Source organism: Mobula birostris, chromosome 5, assembly GCF_030028105.1.
Source record: "Mobula birostris isolate sMobBir1 chromosome 5, sMobBir1.hap1, whole genome shotgun sequence".
NCBI classification, from domain to species: Eukaryota; Metazoa; Chordata; class Chondrichthyes; order Myliobatiformes; family Myliobatidae; genus Mobula; species Mobula birostris.
In genome coordinates this window covers 33,181,628-33,194,715 of record NC_092374.1, presented here as the reverse complement: position 1 = coordinate 33,194,715, position 13,088 = coordinate 33,181,628, and the positions used below count along the sequence as shown (strand labels likewise).

At 41.2% G+C, this 13,088-nt stretch overlaps 1 protein-coding gene across 4 annotated transcripts in view; it reads left to right on the top strand.

Moving 5' to 3' along the window:
* Positions 1-13,088, top strand: part of LOC140197613 (cardiomyopathy-associated protein 5-like) — a 110,237-nt gene that overhangs the window by 53,798 nt on the left and 43,351 nt on the right. For 2 of the 4 annotated variants that reach the window (XR_011885974.1, XM_072257823.1), the window contains exon 5: positions 3,972-3,994. The exons of the other annotated variants lie outside the window; for them this stretch is intronic. Coding sequence is in view for 1 of the 2 variants with exons in the window: in XM_072257823.1 (XP_072113924.1) it covers positions 3,972-3,994 (23 nt within the window). In the remaining variant the exon portion in view is untranslated. The remainder of the gene's footprint in view (positions 1-3,971; positions 3,995-13,088) is intronic. 4 annotated transcript variants of the gene reach the window in all.

Sequence of the window (13,088 nt, the reverse complement as noted above, 5' to 3'; positions counted from 1 at the left end):
GAGGTTGTCTATCTAGTCAAAACCATAAGACATAGGAGCAGAATTGGGCCATTTGGGCTATTTGGCCCATCGAATGAGTTCCACCATTCAATCATGGCTGATCCTTTATTCCTCTCCTCAACCCCATTCCCTGCCTTCTGCCCGTAGCCTTTGATGTTGTGTCCAATCAAGAACATATCAATCTCTGCCTTAAATACACCCAACAACCTGGTCTCTACAGCTGCTTGTGGTAACAAAATCCACAAATTCACCACCCCCTGGCTAAAGAGGTTTCTCCACATCTATGTTTTAAATGGATGCCTCCTCTTCCTTGAGGCTGTGCACTCTTGTCCTAGACTCCCCCACCATGGGAAACATCCTTTCAGCATCTACTCTGTCTAAGCCTATTAACATTTGAAAACAGCGTAAAATTGGGGGAATGGCTGCTAACTTTTGCAGGTCTGCATAGTTCTTGCCTGTTTGGTGCAACTCATGTTTTCAGTATATTTTTATTTGCATGGTTTGTCTTCTTTTGCACATTGGTGTTGTCAGTCTTAGTTTGTTATGTGTAGTTTTCCATATATATAAAATGTCTATTGTATTTTTTTCCTGTAAATGCCCGCAAGAAAATAAACCTCAGGGTAGTATATGGTAATTTGTATTTGGATAATAAATTTACTTTGAACTTTGAACTAGTTGGAAGCTTATGTTTTCTTTTGGACCATGGCTGGAATGGTTTTTTTTCTGAATGATGTTTCTCTCTCGTAACAGTGTTAAAATTGCATTCCATACTCAAAGTAATCAACTGACACAAGGTCCTCCATTGGTCAGGGTCAACCTTGGATGTTGTGTCCTAGCTATCTCTACAGCACATGCTCTCAGTAGTATTATTTATTTTTTATTTGCCTTTTTTCACTCATTGGTTGCTTGTCAGTCTTTGTTTATGTATAGTTTTCCATAAACTATTGTATTTCTTTATTTTCCTGTAAATGCCTGCAAGAAAATGAATCTCAAGGTTGTATATGGTAATGTGTATATACTTTGTTAATAAATTCTCTTTGACTTTGACTTTTGACCAACTTAACAATGGCCATCAGCAACAAAGGAGAGTCTAACTACCAGCTCTCAAAATTCATTGACATTACCATAAGACCATAAGGCAGAGGAGCAGAATTAGGCCATTCAGCCCATTGAGACTACTCTGCCATTCTATCATGGTTGATCCCGGATCCCACTCAACCCACACACCTACCTTCTTGCCATATCCTTTGATGCCCTGACCGACCAGGAAACGATCAACTTCCACCTTAAATATACCCTCCAACGCAGTCTGTGGCAGAGCATTCCACAAATTTACTACACTCTGTCTTAAAAAAAAATCCTCCTTATCTGTTCTAAAGTATCTCCCCTTAATTTTGAGGCTGTATCCTCTAGTTCTGGATACCCCTACCGTAGGAAACATCCTCTCCACATCCACCCTATCTAGTCCTTTCAACATTACCATCACTGAGTTCCCACCATCCTTATCTTGGGGGGTCAGCATTGACCATAAAGTTAACTCCAGAAACCAATGACTCCAAGAGCGGGTCAGAGGATAATTATACTGAAATGGGTGACTCCTGACCTTCTCAATGGCTTTCCAGGAGTGTGATGGAATGCTCTCTGTTTGGTTTGGATGAACATAGCGCCAACAGCATCCAGGGCAATGGGACTCCCTTGACTGGCATTCCTAAATATTTACTTTCTTCACATCCAGTGCAGCACAGTCAGAATGTATATTGCCTTGGGCTAATCTGATGGCACCTTTCAAGCACATGACTTGTACACCGACAAGGACTCAGGCAGAAACCATGTGGTAACAGCACCACCTGCAGGTTCCCCATCCTGGCTTGGAAAGATATTACTGATTTATTTTCATTGTCACCTGGTCTCAGTTCTGGAACTCACCTTCCAACAACATCATGGTGAACTTGTACTGCAGCAGGCCAAGTACATGGCTTATCACCGCCTTAGGATTGGCCAATAAACACTGGCCTTGCCAATGATGACCTCATAACTGAAAAATATAAAGTGGAAAGGACTAACAATTAAAACTTTGCTGCGGGCAAGGGAGCCATTTTATCATTTTGTAAGTCCCCCTCCCCCTCCCACTTCCAAATCTCTTACTAACTCTTCCTTCAGTTAGTCCTGACGAAGGGTCTCGGCCTGAAACTTTGACTGTACCTCTTCCTAGAGATGCTGCCCGGCCTGCTGCGTTCACCAGCAACTTTGATGTGTGTTGCTTTATCTAAAGCTCAGCAGTTTAACTTTTTGTCGAAGTAGATATTCCATACCCTTTGAAAAATTATCACTGCATTTATTTCTATCAAGGATCAGCCTTATTTGCCATATACATTTATGTGTATTAGGAATATGCTATGGTGCGTTGGCGCGGCATGGAACAAAAATAACATTCATCAATGGCTGGTGCAGCTCGAAGGGCCAGAAGGGCGTATTCTGCACTGTCCATAAATATGTAAATAATATCATGTACGAACCGCATTATAAAAAGTGGTTTAAAGTGTGTGCCGTGCAGTGTCTGGGGTAATAGATACAGGAGGTTAGGGTGGCTCCATCTATAATCCCAATCACTGCACTATAGATATTACATTCCAATTCGTAGTGATACCCCTTTCATTCTGCCGCTCCGGTCTTGTCCTACGTTCAGGACAAAATGATTGCTAACACATCAGTGATGAGACTATTATGTGTTTGTTGAACAAAGCATGTAGTATAGGTGATGGAAGATTTGGATCTGTGAAAAAGCCTGAAATTACCGAGTGTGGTAGTCTGTAGTATTGCAATGAATTGGTGGGATGGATTTGGAACTACCAGATTGATAGAGATCAAGCAAGTAAATAGTTAATATTCTGCTTCCTCAGCTGTTTCACAATTTGATCATACTTTTTAAACCCCTCAAATACTCTCTGCTTTACCAAAGCATTTGTTAATCCCCTCATAATTAGTATCTCCGTTGGATCATAATCAATTTTGTCTGAGTGGTATTTTTCATTATTAAAAACAACAGATAGATATGTAGAGGTTGCTGTTGCAATCTCTAACTTACTAAACTATTCTTACTAAATCTGACTTTTTCTAAAATGAAATAATTTGCAAAGGATTTGCTATTATCTCCACATTATTATAAATTAAAAATAAGGCTCCTAATTAAAATATTTGTTGAAACATACTTTTATACTTATCAAAATATTTCTAAGACTTGTATGGCACCCTCCATTACCTTGAACATTATGAAGTTATGCGCAGCCAATTAATGACTTGTCAACTACACTGATGCAATGGGACCAGAGCCAATTTGTGCACAGCGACATAATCTATGATCAGACCAAATAATCTGCTTTTAATTATGTTGGTCAGGATACTTTTGAACAGGAGCAGGTGAGTTTTCCCAGTGTCTGAAATCCACCCCATGGATGGAAAGTTTAAATTTCCATTTGAAGTACAACGTTTTCCTCACCATTCCTCACATTATTTACAAGACTCTAAAGTGGAATTTGAAACCATAACCGTATTTGATCTATTACCACTGAAAAATTTCCAACTATATCTTAAAAAGGCCTGGGAACTGTCAGAAACCGGATGATTGAACCTATTTAATGTGCATGTTGCTACTCTCTGTACCAACGTCCATGCAGATAGCATGGTCTTTTAGATAATTTTAATGCCAGTTTATCAAAATTTTAAAAAATATTATGTGCACAAATGTTAATAATTAATTGAAAGGTAGTTAATTTAAATGATTTTGATTTTCTGAACATCTATGGGATAGCTTAGTGAAAATATCTTAAATCCTTCCTGGTCGATCAGTACTAGAACGTTTGATGGAATTTTGAGTATTCTTGAAGAATGTTTAATGTCTGTTGCTGACAGTTTGAAGGCTTTGTTCTCACTGCTTAGTTTGTTTCATTTCTGCTTCTCCTCCTTATCCACAGTCCTTCAGGATGATCAATGACAGGTACTTTTGGATTGATCTATTTTTGCTTGCTTCATTCAGAGTGGTTGACAGCCGAATCTAACAGCTGATCAATGCTATGGCAGTGAAAAGCTTAAGAGCCTTGAAGTTGGTGATTAATACGTTTGGGATGTTTTTAATACTATACTAACTTTGTGTTGCTAAAGTATATTTTCTGCAATACTAGTACTAAATTTGCACTTTGAGGCTTATAAACGTATTTGGAAGGGCAATAACCTGTTTTGAAGTAACGTCAGTAACATGATGATTTGTAATATTCTGGATTCAAAAGTACATTGATACACTGTTTAGATAACAGATTGCATTCTCCTTTGTTCCAAAATGGGAAGAAACAGCCCTGTACATTGCCCTTATCCTGTAAGCACATGACATATGAGGGCTACTGAGGTGACTTTAAACTAGAATGGTTGGGGGGTGGGAATCAAATTAAAGAGGCTAGGCGTGAGGAGGTTAGTTCACTACAGGGGGATGGGAACCAGTGCAGAGAGGCAGAGGGGTGTAAAGTGAGGGTAGAAACAAAAAGTACTATGGAGAAAAGTAAAAGTGGCAGGCCGACAAATCCAGGGCAAGCATTAAAGAGGGCCACTTTTCAGCATAATTGTAAAAGGACTAAGAGAGTTGTAAAAGAGCGCCTGAAGGCTTTGTGTGTCAATGCAAGGAGCATTCGTAATAATGAATTCGGTGGATTCGGTGGATGAATTGAAAGTGCAGATTGTTATTAATGATTATGATATAGTTGGGATCACAGAGACATGGCTCCAGGGTGACCAGGGATGGGAGCTCAACGTTCAGGGATATTCAATATTCAGGAGGGATAGACATGAAGGAAGGGGAGGTGGGGTGGCGTTGCTGGTTAAAGAAGAGATTAACGCAATAGAAAGGAAGGATATAAGCCGGGAAGATGTGGAATCGATATGGGTAGAGCTGCGTAACACTAAGGGGCAGAAGACGCTGGTGGGAGTTGTGTACAGGCCACCTAACAGTAGTAGTGAGGTCGGAGATGGTATTAAACAGGAAATTAGAAATGTGTGCAATAAAGGAACAGCAGTTATAATGGGTGACTTCAATCTACACGTAGATTGGATGAACCAAATTGGTAAAGGTGCTGAGGAAGAGAATTTCTTGGAATGTATGCGGGATGGTTTTTTGAACCAACATGTCGAGGAACCAACTAGAGAGCAGGTTATTCTGGACTGGGTTTTGAGCAATGAGGAAGGGTTAATTAGCGATCTTGTCGTGAGAGGCCCCTTGGGTAAGAGTGACCATAATATGGTGGAATTCTTCATTAAGATGGAGAGTGACATAGTTAATTCAGAAACAAAGGTTCTGAACTTAAAGAGGGGTAACTTTGAAGGTATGAGACGTGAATTAGCTAAGATAGACAGGCAAATTTAACGGGTTGACGGTGGATATGCAATGGCAAGCATTTAAAGGTTGCATGGATGAACTACAACAATTGTTCATCCCAGTTTGGCAAAAGAATAAATCAAGGAAGGTAGTGCACCCGTGGCTGACAAGAGAAATTAGGGATAATATCAATTCCAAAGAAGAAGCATACAAATTAGCCAGAGAAAGTGGCTCACCTGAGGACTGGGAGAAATTCAGAGTTCAGCAGAGGAGGACAAAGGGCTTAATTAGGAAGGGGAAAAAAGATTATGAGAGAAAACTGGCAGGAAACATAAAAATGGACTGTAAAAGCTTTTATAGATATGTGAAAAAGAAAAGACTGGTAACGACAAATGTAGGTCCCCTGCAGACAGAAACAGGTGAATTGATTATGGGGAGCAAGGACATGGCAGACCAATTGAATAATTACTTTGGTTCTGTCTTCACTAAGGAGGACATAAATAATCTTCCAGAAATAGTAGGGGACAGAGGGTCCAGTGAGATGGAGAAACTGAGCGAAATACATGTTAGTAGGGAAGTGGTGTTAGGTAAATTGAAGGGATTGAAGGCAGATAAATCCCCAGGGCCAGATGGTCTGCATCCCAGGGTGCTTAAGGAAGTAGCCCAAGAAATAGTGGATGCATTAGTGATAATTTTTCAAAACTCGTTAGATTCTGGACTAGTTCCTGAGGATTGGAGGGTGGCTAATGTAACTCCACTTTTTAAAAAAGGAGGGAGAGAGAAACCGGGGAATTATAGACCGGTTAGCCTAACATCGGTGGTGGGGAAACTGCTGGAGTCAGTTATCAAGGATGTGATAACAGCACATTTGGAAAGCGGTGAAATGATCGGACAAAGTCAGCATGGATTTGTGAAAGGAAAATCATGTCTGACGAATCTCATAGAATTTTTGGAGGATGTAACTAGTAGAGTGGATAGGGGAGAACCAGTGGATGTGGTATATTTGGATTTTCAGAAGGCTTTTGACAAGGTCCCACACAGGAGATTAGTGTGCAAACTTAAAGCACACGGTATTGGGGGTAAGGTATTGGTGTGGGTGGAGAGTTGGTTAGCAGACAGGAAGCAAAGAGTGGGAATAAACAGGACCTTTTCAGAATGGCAGGCAGTGACTAGTGGGGTACCGCAAGGCTCAGTGCTGGGACCTCAGTTGTTTACAATATATATTAATGACTTGGATGAGGGAATTAAATGCAGCATCTCCAAGTTTGCGGATGACACGAAGCTGGGTGGCAGTGTTAGCTGTGAGGAGGATGCTAAGAGGATGCAGGGTGACTTGGATAGGTTGGGTGAGTGGGCAAATTCATGGCAGATGCAATTTAATGTGGATAAATGTGAAGTTATCCACTTTGGTGGCAAAAATAGGAAAACAGATTATTATCTGAATGGTGGCCGATTAGGAAAAGGGGAGGTGCAACGAGACCTGGGTGTCATAATACACCAGTCATTGAAAGTGGGCATGCAGGTACAGCAGGCGGTGAAAAAGGTGAATGGTATGCTGGCATTTATAGCGAGAGGATTCGAGTACAGGAGCAGGGAGGTACTACTGCAGTTGTACAAGGCCTTGGTGAGACCACACCTGGAGTATTGTGTGCAGTTTTGGTCCCCTAATCTGAGGAAAGACATCCTTGCCATAGAGGGAGTACAAAGAAGGTTCACCAGATTGATTCCTGGGATGGCAGGACTTTCATATGAAGAAAGACTGGATGAACTGGGCTTGTACTCGTTGGAATTTAGAAGATTGAGGGGGGATCTGATTGAAACGTATAAGATCCTAAAGGGATTGGACAGGCTAGATGCAGGAAGATTGTTCCCGATGTTGGGGAAGTCCAGAACGAGGGGCCACAGTTTGAGGATAGAGGGGAAGCCTTTTAGGACCGAGATTAGGAAAAACTTCTTCACACAGAGAGTGGTGAATCTGTGGAATTCTCTGCCACAGGAAACAGTTGAGGCCAGTTCATTGGCTATATTTAAGAGGGAGTTAGATATGGCCCTTGTGGCTACGGGGGTCAGGGGGTATGGAGGGAAGGCTGGGGCGGGGTTCTGAGTTGGATGATCAGCCATGATCATAATAAATGGCGGTGCAGGCTCGAAGGGCCGAATGGCCTACTCCTGCACCTATTTTCTATGTATGTTTCTATGTATATGAGGTGATTTTAGTGCAGCAACACAGATACATCATTTTCTCAAATGCTTCCATTTTTGGGAAGAGACATATTCCAATAAAACCTCTTACTGAATTTGGTACCAATGCCACTTAGCTATGTGGCTGCAGTGCCAGGCTCTAGCTGCTAGTAGGGCCCACGCATGTTGCACCCAATGCTGGAAATGGTGCTATGGAAAGAGAGTGTGAGATTGAGAGAAAAGGTAAGGAGGAAATGAGCCTCTGCCACTTCACTGATGATTATCTCAACATGAGGCAACACAGTAGAGTAGTGGTTAGTGCAATGCTGTATAGCACTGACTGTAAGAATGAGCTTCGATTCCTGCCGCTGACCATAAGGTCGAGCTTCGATTCCCAGCGCTGACCGTAAGATCGAGCTTCGATTCCCGGTGCTGACCGTTTTCCCCATTGACATCTGGATTTCCCCCAGGTGCTCCAGTTTCTTCCCACATTCCAAAGATGTACAAGTTAGGGTTAGTGAGTTCTGGGCATGCTGTGCTGGCATCGGGAATGTTATCTCTATCAGCACAATCCTCACTGATTTGATTTGACTTGATGCAAATAACACATTACAATATATGTTTCAATGTACATATAACAAATAAAGTTAATCTAATTTAATCATGTTGAAGGCAATTAAAAGATGGCAGGATGTGCTTGTGTATTGGTGAGGTGGGAGCACAGTAAGGTACATCTGGTGAGAGAGTTAGCAGAAAGTTGAGCTTCGGAAGTGAGATACTTCAATACTGTATGTGCAAGAAATGGCACCACAGGTGCACAAGGTTGTGTGGATGTGGGAGATAAGTGAGAGATTAGTGGGTGATCTTACGAAACTTTCTAAAAATTGAGGGTTATAGGTACAGTAGATAGTCACTGTCTTCTTCCAATGACAGCAAAGTCTTAAACTAGAGGGTATGGTTGGCATAGTTTTATGGTGAAACAAGAAAAATTTAAAGGGGCACATTTTTCACACGGAGGGTAGAGGGGTATATGGAGTGAGCTGCCAGAGGATGTGGCAAGGCAGCTACAGTCATACTGTTTAAAAATAATTTGGATAGATACTTGGATAGGAAAGGTTTAGAGGATTATGAAGCAAATGCATGTAGATAGGATTAGTGTAGATAGACGTCTTGATTGGAATGGACAAGTGGGATAGAAGGGCTGTTTCCTTGCTGTTTTACTCTATGAAGTCCGGCTTGCACTTGCTACTGAAAGGTACTGTACTTCTGTTGGCTGCAATACTCTGATTAGTCAGACGCTGGGGTCTTATTCCCCCACATTTGCCACAGAGAGAGAGAGATGTGTATATACACTGTAAATTAGCCTTGTCATGGGTCCTGTTCCTTACTTTGCCCCTTAGCCTCACAGTCTAGGTTTGCTGGAACTTTTACACAGAAGGGAGGCTCATTTGGCCTCAGGAGCTGAGATGGATCACCTGAACCTCATGTCCCAGGATTCTGGGGCACTGCAGAACCACACAGCATTGTCTGTGTGAGAGGCCAGACAATGAACGACTGCAGCCACCCCAGATGGTTACAGCAGTTGGAAGCCAGCCTTACTGGCAAACAGCACAGATATTTGGTTCACCAGTCAAGGAGAAGAGACGACCTTCCTGCAGCCATGGGCAAGGAACTGCCTGGTGGTAACACAGAGGAGCCCACCCAACTATCTGATTCCATTTAAATGTTATTATTTTGTTAATTTGGACTGGAGAAGGATTTAATGTTGAGGCCTTTAAGTTCTACTTCATTTTGAATTCTGAATTAAACACTTTTGTTTAATCTTAAATTGCAATGAGAAATCCAGAAACTGTGCAGATCAATAAGCAACCTGCTCAACAGAGATCAATTAATTGTTTACTCTACAATCACAGAATTACAGAACATTCTTTATTGTAGATAATGCACATGAATCAGCACTTGCAATTTTGGTGTTAAGGTATTATTCATCATGTGAAAGATGAGACAGTATCTCAATATCTCTGAAGTATTCTTTAATAGGGGGAGGCACTATTGTCTCCCTTAGTATGAGGGTACAAAAGGTAATGCAAGATTACCATAAATTATATGGTAGGGAGATGTGACCTGTACACAATATTCCAGATGCAGTCTCAACAGAGACACCTGTAATTGGATAAGGTATCTCTGCTTGCGTTCAACTCCTCTGGCAGTGAAAGCTAAATTTTGTACTGAACCTAAGAGATTCTAGGTAGAAGGATGTGATGTTTCTCTAAGCACTGATATTCCGCCTTTTAAAATACGCCTCCTGTTCCTCAAACCCTCATTGTTTCCTCTGCTGCAAATCTCTTTTGCTTCATTTCTAAGGTGTTTTCAGTGTTTGGACCTCCCCATTGATCTCTGTCATGTACTTGCTGTTCTGAACCTAATATACTTGTTTTGAGTACCGTACCTCGGCAGCATGCTGCTTGTTTGAAGATTTAATTAATGTTCTGTCTGCTTCAAATATGACACTACTTCAGCACAGGCTTTGCAATTAGCATTGCTGTTGACTTTTTACTGACTTACTCTTGTTAGTATAGAATTAATAGATATTCTAATGGCTTTTACAAGCTTTTCCATGACATTGATGGTATTAAAAATGAAGTATCAGAAAATATTACTCCATTTAATATTGATAGTAATTACTTGTTAAGATCGGCATTTGCCTATTATGCTTTTGCATGACATTAACAGAGGGTACTTCTTTTCTATTGAAGTTGATCTTGCTCACACAAGTATTTTGGGCTGGTTGACCAAAGAATATAAAAGCAAACATGTAATGCTGGGGCTTTATAAGGCATTGGTCAGACTGCACATGGAGTTTTGTGAGCAGTTTTGGGCCGCATGTCCAAGAAAGGATTTGCTGGCATTGGAGATGATCTGGAGGATCATGAGAATGTTCCTGGGAATGAAAGGGTTAATGTATGACGAGTGTTTGATGACTCTAGGCCTGTATTTGCTGGTGTTTAGAATAATGGGAGGTGGTGGGAGTCTCATTGAAACCTGTCGAAAGGCCTGGATAGAATGGTGGAGAGGATATTTCCTATAGTGGGTGAGTTTAAGACTGGAGGGCACAGCCTCAGATTAAAAAGATGTCCCTTTAAAACAGAGATGAGGAATTTCTTTAGCCAGGAATTATGTGGAATTCATCTCCACAGATGGCTGTGGAGGCCAAGTCATTGGGTGTATTTAATGCAGAGATTGATAGGTTCTTGATTAGTAAGAGCTTCAAAGGTTACGGGGAGAAGTCAGAAGAATGGGGTTGAGAGGGATAATAAATAAGCCATGATTAATGGTGGAGCAGATTAGATGGGCTGAATGGCCAATTCTGCCCCAATGTCTTGTGGTCTATGTCTCATAACTATGGGAAAACAATACTGCAGATGCAGGAATCTGAAACAAAATCTAGAAGAACTCAGCTAGTCAAACAGTGTCTGTGAGAAGTGCTGCCTGTTAATAATCCAGTCAAAGACCCTTTATCAGAAGTGAGAAAGCAGCTTAGAGAGAAAGCAGTGGGCAATGGGTGGAACAGAGGAAACGTCGATAAAAGGATGGCACGATGGACAGCTAACCTCCTTTGTCAATGTGATGTGTTCCTAATGCTGTGGGATCTGGTAACATTGAATCAATTGGCTTACTGGAACATACTGAGCAGAATATACAAATGAAAGGAAATAAATGGTATGTACAAGTGTTCAGTCCTGAGAGAAACTGAAAGAAAGAGCATGTTATATCTGAAGTGTATCTGGAATGTTTATATATCCTAGCACTCCCTCTGCCTCATGATCTCGGCTGAATGAGCAATAAAGGGAATTGCCTGTCCTGCTGCAAACTACAACAGGGATTGTCATAGTGCTGTAGTCAGCAGCAAACAATGTAATAAGTTATTGATCAACTACAGCTACCTAATGTAATCCTGAAGTGAGGAATCTGGGCTTGGAAGGGATCTTCATCCCACTGATAATATACTTCAGGTAGTGAGACTATGGTTTATGTCATAGAAGGTTTCATACTTCTGTGACAACAGTGACGACTGTCCTTGGAGAGATTGAGAAAGGAGTGCAGCTACCTAACAACCATGGGGAGGGGTCTGTGGTATTGAACTCTTCCATAGCTTCTCCCTCAGAGAATACCTTGCATTACTGTGCACCCTTAATCCCCCCACGTTGCAGTTCCAAGTCTTGCATCAAAAGTACTGGGGTTTCCAGCTGCAGTTCCCAAGGTCTGAAGTGACAGAGGAACTCAGTGGAGGTCTCGGCTGAGGGTGATGATGTATGGTAGTGTTGTCAGAATGAGCAGGCAGCCTGCGCCAGACTGCAAGTGGTGACAGGCAAGGGTATGATGACCATTTAAGTCAGGCAGCTGCAACCTTAGGAGAACCTGGTGGGTTTCTGATTGGCTGATGACATGTGTGCATAATAAAAACAACTAAGATACAGTGGTGCTAAAATACGCTGTCGCACAAGGATTAATGACATTGGGAAGCGTGCCATGCTCTAGCATGACTCATATAGGGAATACCAAATTCTCAACACAAAATCGGTCATTTATCCGCTCGACTCTGGGAAATCAATTTTCATTAACGAAGCACTGAAATAAACTGAACTCTGCAATCTAATTATTCTTCCTCCCAACACCTATACTCTTCAGCAGACTTGGGTTCTCAGATGTGCCCAACAGCTATCGACTTTTTTTTTCCCCTTTTTACTCCAATCTTTTCAAACACTTGGTATTACATTTTGAAACAATTACTTAGGCTTTTGGCTCCTCTAACTAGACTGGCAGTAGCTGGAAGATCTTTAAGTTGATAGAGGCACTGTCAGAAAGTTCTATGTGATTATCGTTTTTGTATTGACTTAAATAAAAGGGAAGCTAAAGTATTTCCCATTATGACCTTAATAAATTAGAAAATCCCCATAATATTTGCAAACGATGAACACCCTTTTTCCCATCAGATTCCTCATTGGGAAAACCATGGAAACTCCCACTTCAATATTTTGTCTCTATTACCCTTCCTGGTAATCTATTGCTCTTACTGTTCACCATATGAGGAATCATTTCTGCCTGTTTGTCATTAAATAAGTTAGTAGTTTTACATGTCCCATTGTTTTGTTTGTAACAGTAAAGATATACCTGTTCTGTTCCTCTAACAGCTTTCCACAACACTACAAGACCAGCCTTCGAATTTAATGTGTTTAGGCAAAAGATCCCATGTTCCTCCAGAAATTCCCACACAATTCATGCTTTTCAGAGTGAATAAACCTCTTGACTCTCTCCTGAATAATATCTAGTCATTACTCAGAACAGGGTGCAATATTAAAATGCCAGTAAAAGTCAAAGCACACTTAAAATGGGCAGCAGAATGCTCTCATGGTCAGATAGTAAGCATATTGTATTTCAGTGGGTATGGCGAGTCATGTTTTTTAAGTTCTTTTCAGATAGGCAAGGTTTATAGAGTATATTGTTGTTTTGCAGAACATTTTCAAAGAGGCGACCCTGAATTTGCTCC